This window comes from Leucoraja erinacea, chromosome 31 (genome assembly GCF_028641065.1).
Source record: "Leucoraja erinacea ecotype New England chromosome 31, Leri_hhj_1, whole genome shotgun sequence".
In the NCBI taxonomy this organism is placed as follows: Eukaryota; Metazoa; Chordata; class Chondrichthyes; order Rajiformes; family Rajidae; genus Leucoraja; species Leucoraja erinaceus.
The window spans coordinates 10676570-10685992 of NC_073407.1; the positions used below are offsets into that span (position 1 = coordinate 10676570).

The 9423-nt window shown below is 43.6% G+C and overlaps 1 protein-coding gene across 3 annotated transcripts in view; it reads right to left on the reverse strand.

The window, feature by feature from the left end:
- LOC129711899 (myomegalin-like) overlaps nucleotides 1–9221 on the reverse strand; it is a 102339-nt gene extending 93118 nt beyond the window's left edge. For all 3 annotated transcript variants that reach the window (XM_055659901.1, XM_055659903.1, XM_055659900.1), the window contains exons 1-3: nucleotides 8966–9221; nucleotides 3035–3105; nucleotides 301–365 (exon numbers count right to left, since the gene is read on the reverse strand). In XM_055659901.1, coding sequence (XP_055515876.1) covers nucleotides 301–365; nucleotides 3035–3105; nucleotides 8966–9018 — 189 coding nt within the window. In that variant the 5' untranslated portion in view covers nucleotides 9019–9221. The remainder of the gene's footprint in view (nucleotides 1–300; nucleotides 366–3034; nucleotides 3106–8965) is intronic.
- Between the last annotated feature and the right edge of the window lie 202 nt (nucleotides 9222–9423).

Consider the following 9423-nt stretch of genomic DNA (forward strand, 5'->3'; position numbering starts at 1 on the left):
TTCAATGATAGACAAGCGGTTTGCTCCAATAAATTTCTCCTAAGACCCAAACTATCACCTTCCATTCTGGACAAAGGCTCCAACATTCTTCTTGCCCACTTATTCAGACTATTACAACTTTCATAGGATGCCAAGTGCTCTCACACATTCAAAAATTAATTGCAATAAAATTATTAAAAGTAAAAGAGAAACACGATAACCAAACAGAACAATCCACAAACTCCCAAAAAGTGGAAATGTGCAACGCAAAAACTATTCACTACAAATGTTATTGAAATACTAAAAATGTTTCCAACTTACTGTTTCATATTCTTTCATGGTCCGAGCATGAATTGGAGACAATTTCCCAGTGATGTTGGGGAACACTGGAAATAGAGACAAAAAGTTAGTGAAAGTTTTCAAGTAAGGCTTACTTAACAAAGTTAAATGATAGGGGGTGCACTTGGCCCATCCCCACCAATCTCACACAATGTCCAAACAAACATCCAAATAGCAATTTAGCTATATAGCTTGGATTTTAATCAAAGACCTATTAGAGCAGATATAAATCAAAATAAAGAAAATAAACACAATGCCAAAAGTCTAGAATGATGCTGAAAACATTCAGCACTTCCGGTTGATCAATTTTCATAAGTAGGAGGGGAAAAAACAAACCCGTTTTAAGATACAGAGTAGTGGTAGTAATAGAGAGAATGGAGGGAATGCCTGCGATTGGGAGGTATCCAAGATAAACCAAATAAACAGTGGTGAAGGTTTCAGCCAACGAATAGGATGCATTGTAAACAGCCGATCTACTTGGAGGAGAGGCAAAAAGGAGAAATAAAGGAGACCAGAAAGAAAAAAATACTGGAACCAAATACTGGAAACAAAATGCTCCAAATACTCGTGTCAGGCAGCAGCAAGGTGACATTACAGATTATATGACCTTTGCTCATAGCTGTAGGTCATTTTTGAAACAAATTGGGGAGGCCTTATTTTCTGATAATCTTGAATTCAACCTTGAGTCCGGGGGGCTATAATAAGCATACACAAGGAGGAAACCCAGGGCTTACATTGAAACAGCACACAAGGACAAAGAGGAATGGAAAAATGTAAAAGACAGGCAATTGAAACCTCAGAGCCACCCTTGCAGAATAAATAAATGTGCCCTGCAGGGTTGTCATCACATCCATTAGCTTCTCCAGTGTGGAGCAGTGCGTGAACATCAAATGTGGTACTTTAATGTTCACGCACTGCTCCTTGTGTAATTTGCTCCTTCATCTGGGAATAGTGCTTGTGTTGCTGGAAGTCAAACAGGAAGATTAATAAAGGTAGTTGTTCAATCTCCCGTGATTGTATGGGCAGATGGCTCGAGAACGGACACACTGACAGTGGCAATTACAGAGGATGATCGCATGAATATGAAGGGGTGATGGGTCTGAGGTGAGAACATGTAGAATCTCAAATTTGCTCCAGGTAGGGAAGTATAGGAAATACAAAGGATGCAGGTGAAATCCCCATCAATTACAGTAGAAGGGAATGCATTGTTAAACAGGAAGATGTCTCAGAAGCATTGACAGGAAAGGCATTATTACCAGAACTAACAGAATGTGCAGGAAAGAACTGCAGGTGCTGGTTTAAATCGAAGATAGACACAAAATGCTGGAGTAACTCAGTGGGACAGGCAGCATCTCTGCAGCGAAGGAATGGATGACGTTTCGGGTCGAGACCCTTCTTCAGTCTGGTCTCAACATGAATCCATACAAGAGGTAATGTGGCAGGTGGTGTAATCAAGATAGGAATGGGAGTTTGTGGACTGATAATGGATGTTGGACCCCAACCTATCTCCGAGACCGAGATCTGAAAGGGAAGAGTCAGAGTTTGATGAGGTGACAGTGAGAGTTGGATATTGATACAAGAAACTCCAGATGCTGGCACTATGAGCAAAACAAAGCACTGGAGTAACTCAGCGGGTCAGGCAGCAGCTGCAGAGGGAATGGACAGGTGTCAGAACTCAGATTGAGAGTTGGATGGAGCTTGACAGAAAGTGAGGAACCTACTGAAATAAGTGGACCATTCAGGTTTTTATACCTGTACAACAGTACAAGCCAAAATATGAATACAAATGTATTTCAGTGCAATACCAGCGCTTGATGTGAAAGCTAATAAAAAGTAATTGGGTCTGATGAAACATTCATTATTTTTCTTTCCACAAATGCTGCCGGACCCATTGCGTGCTTCTAACATTTTCTGATGAGACATCTGAGATGTTTCAATTTGCAACCTATTCAATCGCCACGGCGATGACAGGACTATACAACATATTTCATTCATAACATTTCTATTTTGTTAGTGAGATTATAAAAGCATCATTACAGATTTTGGATTATTAAACCTCATATCGAAGTTAAGCAATGTTAGAATTTTCTAAAATCTTAAAAGGCACAGAGAAAAAAACTTCCATGAGTTTAAAGCGATCTCCTAAATAACACTCAGTCCTGCACACTCAATAACAGATTTGTGAATAAAAAACATGTATGGCAACCAATGGATTGCCAGTTGGCAAGTCACACCATTTTAAATGGTAAATGAGATTACTTTGTACGGTTAGGAATGCGATTTGGAATGTGGATGGATAAACTGGCAATTATTCCACAGGCATTAACAGGCTGCTTCATCGGGGACTGCAGGGTAGTATGCAACCAGTGGATAAGAGTTTGAGCCAACGCTAAATTGGGAAATATTACACAAATCCATTGCATTGTTGCTTAGCAAACTGATATTCTGGAACACGGTGGTAGTCCAACAAGCAGGTAGAATACATGCAGCCTCAGAATAAATCAACAGGTGTTTATTGTTGTTACATGTAGGGGTTCAGAGATGAAGTGACGAGAGGGAGGCAGGCATATTAAAGTTGGAACTACTACCTATTCAAAATATTCTACGAAAGGTTGCGGACTACATTAATTGATCTAGGTAGTAGGACAGTTAGCAGCATATGACTACACTGCAGATAAATGGAAGACGATGCATTTAAATGAAACAATCTACTTACCAAGAGGATTTTCCCTGGCACAGTCAGGGTCTTCAGCCACGGTAATATCTGGCAACTTGAAAACATTGGAACTAGAAAAAAATACAAAAGGAGAGTTAGCACGACAAATAAAAACAAGACCGATCATAGAAACTAGACCTTAATTTGTAGAATTTAAGCAATGCACTGGACAATGCAGTCCTTTTCTCTATACAACTCCACATCCTATGTACACATGTGGTGACCGTCCTTAGCTGAGTCTATAGCATACAGCAGTATGGTCCACCAAGTCAATGCCAGGTCATTATTTGTTGCATGTAAATAGAAAGTTATAAATGAATAAAGGGACTATTTAAAAAAGTTGCACAATCTGATTTTCAGGCCATAATTTTGTTCATTACAAGAGAAGTGAAAGAAACAATGAATCAGCTAGTAACAAATTTTTTAAAAAATGCAATGATGTATGAAAAATGTATGATGGTGAACATTGAGGTGTACTACCCAGTAAGATGGTAGATACAAATTCAATTATAATCAATAGACAGGAAATTGGATAGGTACTTAAGCAAATGATAACAGCATTGCAAGGATATAGGAAAAGTGCAAGCATGCAATAAATCTGATGCCCTTCAGAAGAACTGGCACAGTGTCAGTTGGTTAAATCAATATATAGCAACTTTCATAAAACATTCCAAATAAAATGCCCAGAAATTGATAAATATGGACAAAGTAAGGAAATAGTTAAACGCATATTCATCTTTAAGTCATTCTTCTATTTGCTGCATCAATAGCCTAAACATCTTTCCTAAACATGGCATTGGCATTTGTGGTAAGTAATCCTCCCTCTTCAATTGGCCTTTGAACCATGTCCTCCTCCTAGGCAATTTTATTAAGGTCAGGGGAAGAGTCAAACACATCGGTGGGTCCAGTCATGTTGAAACAACACATTCTGATGAACGGTCTCTAATTTAAAACATTTAACCCATTTTTCTTCACACAGATCTGCTTTCATTTAGAACATCTGAAACAAGGATGACAGTATTCTTTCCCTGAAGGACACCAGAAAATTAGGTGTGACTTTTCAATAATCTGACAGCTTCATGTTTACCGTTTCAAACTTTTATAATGTTAAAATGAAATAATGGATTCCCCAGATTCCACAGTGGGATTTGACCTTCAGGTTGATCTTGCGTTTCAATACTAAGCAAACGTATACAACTCCTCAGTAACAGAACATGTCACTGCACATACACAATCCTCAAGCAAACCCCAGCCACTCACTAACCCCCACAAGCAGGGGCGGAAAACCCGGAGGGGCCAGAGGGGACACGTCCGCTCAATGTTTTGAGAGGTGGGGGCCATCCCCCCCCCCCCCCCCCCATGTTTTTGTAATCTGGATTTTAAAATACGGTGATCGAGGTTGCCGATTGGAGGAGAGAGACGCGTTGATCGGCAGGCAATGGGGGCGGGACATGATTCAGTGCGATGATTGGAGGAGGGAGGAGTTGGGGGGGGGTGGGTGGGGGGGAGACCGAGGATAGAGCGCGGTGATTAAAGGAGAGAGAGGTGGCACAGACCTGCGCTTCATCCGCAGCCAGGATGATCCCGGCCGGGTCTCCGGCGCTGTCCTGTCCCCACCCGAGTACCCCGCCCGCAGATGGCCAGAGAGGTCGGCAACAAAGATCCTCCGCTATAGGATCTTTGGTCGGGAATCAGACGAGCCAGCGCAGAGAAACAGCGCTAAACCCAGCTAACTCTGCCTGTCCCGCCAGGTGAGCTTACAACCCTTCCTGGACTTGTGGGAAATCTGGCCAGTGCGGAGAAGCAGCGCTGGTGTCCCGTCAGTCCAGACAGAGCTGTAAGTTAACCCGGTGAGACAGGCAGAGTTGAGCTGCATTTAGCGCTGGATTGAGCCTCCGAAGCCTCGCGTGTGCGTGCACATACGCGCGTGGACGCCAAAAAATTGTGTCCCCCGTCCCCTCCATGTTTTGATAGCGAGTTCGACTCTTGCCCACAAGAGAGAATTCTGCAGCACAGAAAACAGGCCTTTTGATCCGAATTAATAATTCCCAAATCTTGCAATCCTTCTTAAAGTGTAGTGTGTAGCAGAGCCTTAACCAGGCGATTTAAAATGTTCAAAAATATTTTAAAATAATTGTCCGTTTTGTCTTTCATCCATATTTAAAAGAGTAGCATTACCAATAGGCATTTCCTGATGGCAGTGAAAAATGTCTTCAAATACCTATTAATGGTCCCTGCCAGAACAGGTGTTTGCCTAGGCTCAATTCACAGAACCTAACAAAGCCTCAAGATCATGGCTTTAAACCCTAATTAACAATAGACATAATGTAGGCTGACACTTCAATGTAAGCGAGTACTACAACGTCATATGATATGTTCTACTGGGATCAAGTCTGCCCTTTCAGACAGATATTAAAGATCACATTACATTATATCAATAGCAGTGAACTCCTGCCATTAATCCCCCAATCTACATGGCAGATGGTTATCTAGTCACTGAATGATAATTTGTTATCCCCATAAGGGACAATCTATGTGAAGTCCCATTAATGCACTGTACAAAAAGACACAGCTTTTAATTGCTTGTAGATATTGCTTGGTCATAGAAGATACTCGAGTGTCCTGAACATTTGATGCTTGTGAGCCAGATGCCATGCCCAGGAGAGCAGCCTACAGATCTCAGTAATGAACCCTCAAGCCAAAGGCGGATTTCTTCAGCGTCAATGAGAATTGCTCTTCCAGATGACACAATATATTGTCAAAGGGGAGAATATTAACAAACAATCTTGACATTAAAGAGTTTGGTTGAAAACTAAATTGCTGGATATAGACAGTTCATGTACCTTATATACGAAGAGATAAATAAAGATAAATGTCAAGTCAATAATCTTTCTCAATGGTGCCACACCAGCAATTTCCAGCATTTTTGATTTTTAATTTCAGATATCCAGGATCCCCCCCCCCCCCCCCCCCCACTCCCATTTTCGTTGCTGTATAAAATTCTGACTGAGTGAACACAAATGATTTTATTTAACCTCCAATACATCCATGACCAAGGAGGACAAAACAGCAAATTCACCTTCAAGTGACACACCAAACATACATCAGCATTCCTTTACCACTGGGTCAACATCCTGCAATTTTGTAATACTAGTTGTGGAGCTCCATTACCACAGGGACTGTTGATGTTCATAAAAATTGCATGAAGAACATTATCTCAGACAAAAATACCAGCAATACCATAGATATAACAAAATGATATGCAATGCTTGTGATATGACTAATTGTTGTTTAGTGTTCCATGACTACCACCCGGTTGCCCTAACTCCAATCCCAATGAAGTGCTTCGAAAGGCTGGTCCTCTCCCACATCAAATCCAGCATCCCTGCCTCACTGGACTCTCATCAATTTGCATACAGGGCAAATAGATTAACAGAGGATGCAATCTCTCTGGCTCTTCACACTGTCCTGACTCACCTGGACAGACAGGGCACGTACGTGAGGATGCTCTTCATTGACTATAGCTCTGCATTCAATACGGTCATCCCCACCAAGCTCACCACCAAACTCCACCAGCTAGGCCTCATCTCGCCGATATGCGATTGAATCCTAAACTTTCTGTCGGAGCGACCGCAGGCAGTGAGACTGGGCCCGCACCTGTTCTCCACTATCACCCTGAGCACCGGCACACCACATGGCTGTGTACTAAGCCCCATGCTCTACTCCCTCTTCACTCACGACTGTGTTCCTGCATTTGACACCAACACCATCGTGAAGTTTGCAGATGACACAACAATGATTGGGCTGATCACCAACGGTGATGAAACAAAATACTGAGCGGAGGTGCAGAACCTGGCGGACACGTAACAACTTGTCACTAAACACCTCCAAGACCAAAGAGGCTGATTATTGACTTCAGGAGGTCCCATAATGGAGAATACGCCCCAATCTCCATTTACGGGGAAAGAGTGGAGAGAGTGGCCAGCTTTAAGTTTCTGGGCACTCACATTTCAGAGGACCTCACATGGTCCACCAACAGTTGGTCAAGAGGGCACAGCAACGACTGTTCTTCCTGAGGACATTAAAAAAGACTGGTCTGCCCCAACAGCTGGTGACAACGTTCTACCGCTGCACCACAGTGAGCATATTAACATATGGCATCTCTGTGTGGCATCTCAGCTGCACGGAGGCGGAGAGGAGAGCTCTTCAGAGCGTCGTCCACAGAGCGCAGAGGATTATTGGGACACAGCTATCAGCCTTGGAGGGCATCTATACCACAGGCCGTCAGCATCCATAAAGACTCCTCACACCCTTGTAACGGACTGTTCGAACTATTTCCCTCCGGCAGACGTTACAAGGCCTTCTACGCCCGAACCTCCAGACTCAGAAACAGCTTTATTCCCAGAGCTATAGCGGCTCTGAACCGGCCCTGCTGAGTGCCCCCCACCCCCCCTGGACTCTCCCTCGGATGGTCATGTCACACAGCTTATTTATTTATTTTACATCGGTTGGAAGCTGCATACTAAATCTCGTTGCACTGATATGCAATGACAATAAAAGATATTATTATTATTATCCCACTATAAATGTCCAACAAAATTCAAAATGTATTTTTAAATAATGTCTATTGGCTATTTCATGCAGCATGGTGCACCAAATAATCAAATATAATCTTTCAAAAAAAAAAATCAGTAATCTATACCTGAACACAAAGTGCTGGAGGAACCAGTAGGCCAAGCAGCATCTGTGTTTTGTGCAAGATTCCAGCATCTGCAGTTTATTGCCTCCAGGTAATCTATCTATAGCCTTCATTGTCAGTTACAGATTATTGTATAATTTGCATCTGACAGTTACAATAATATTGCAATCTGATTTCTCAAAATAAAAGAATGATAAAATGAAGTTTGGAGATAACGTATTTTGAATGTTAAATCACCACATATTTTACCAAATGTTTAAGAAGGAACTGCAGATGCTGGAAAACGAAGGTAAACACAAATGCTGGAGAAACTCAGCGGGTGAGGCAGCATCGATGGAGTGAAGCAAATAGGCGACGATTCGGGTCAAGACCCTTCTAAAGAAGAATGATCTCAACCCGTCTGAAGAAGGATCTCGACCCGAAACTTCGCCCATTTCCTTCGCTCCATAGATGCTGCCTCACCCGCTGAGTTTCTCCAGCATTTTTGTCTACCATCACATATTTTACCAAAGTAGTGACCAAAGATACTAGAGGAGCTCCTCTAGTATCTTTGGTAGTGACATTGTTTACAAACATCCTGTTTTAAGGAGAGAGAAAGTTGTGGATCGAACAAGAGCCACAAATTAGGCAGGAAAAGAAACAAAATGCTGGAGTTACTCAGTGGGTCGGGCAGCATCCGAGGTCAGTAGAACATGGACAGGTGACGTTTCGGGTCCAGACTCTTCATAAACTAAGGAGCAGTTTGAATGATCACTTCAGGGAGGGATTTAGAGGGTGAGAAGACTGGTTTGGATGGGGGTTGGGGTTCAGAGGGAACGATTCAGACAAAGGAACAAATATCACAGAGCAAGGGCTCGGGGATACAACCTAACGGCGGGGTCAGTTGTTTCTTACAATCGGATGCCCAGATCATAAACTTGACACAATGACCGCATAAACCGTTAACTGGGCGACTCCGCTTATAGAAAAATTATAACAGCAGCACACACATGCCTGGCAGGCTGCGTCTCAGTTGTACAGGACGGGGAGAGGAGAGAGGGAGAAGGGGGGAAGAAAAGGGAGGAGGGGACGGAGGTCCGGACCTAGACCCTCCTGATCGACCTGGCTCACAACAGCGGCTGAGTCGGACAGACCTGCCGGTCCACACCTCCCTCCCTCACCGTTGCCATCGTGGGTCCCGTTCGCCCCTACCCCGAGACCCCCCCTCCCCGGGACCCCCGCCCGGGCCTCACCTGCCGTTGAAATCCAAGGGCAGCGTTGGGTCCTCGCCCGCCACCGAATCCATGGCGGCGGCTACAGCTACTGATGATCTCTCCTTCCCTTTTACCCTGGGCCCCTTTCTTTCTCCCGCTCGCTTTTTGTTTTCCCTTCAGCCACACATTCCCCACTGCGCGGCGCCACCCGCTCGTCACCGACGCTTCAAACTGCCGCCGCCGCCATTTTAACCCGAAACCCTGCAGCACCATGGGTAACGGCCAACTGACACCCGCGTGCGCAGTGAGGGGTGGGGAAAGAGAATGGGAGAGATGGAGAAAGAAGGAGAATGGGATAAATCACCAGTTAGAGTGAACCAGTTTACCAAACAATGTAAAGAAACGTACTTGGAACATTGGGATAAAGAAACCAAAAGCCAAAGCAGATTAGAATGTTACCGTACCCTAAAAAGGAATTATAAATTGGCAGACTGTCT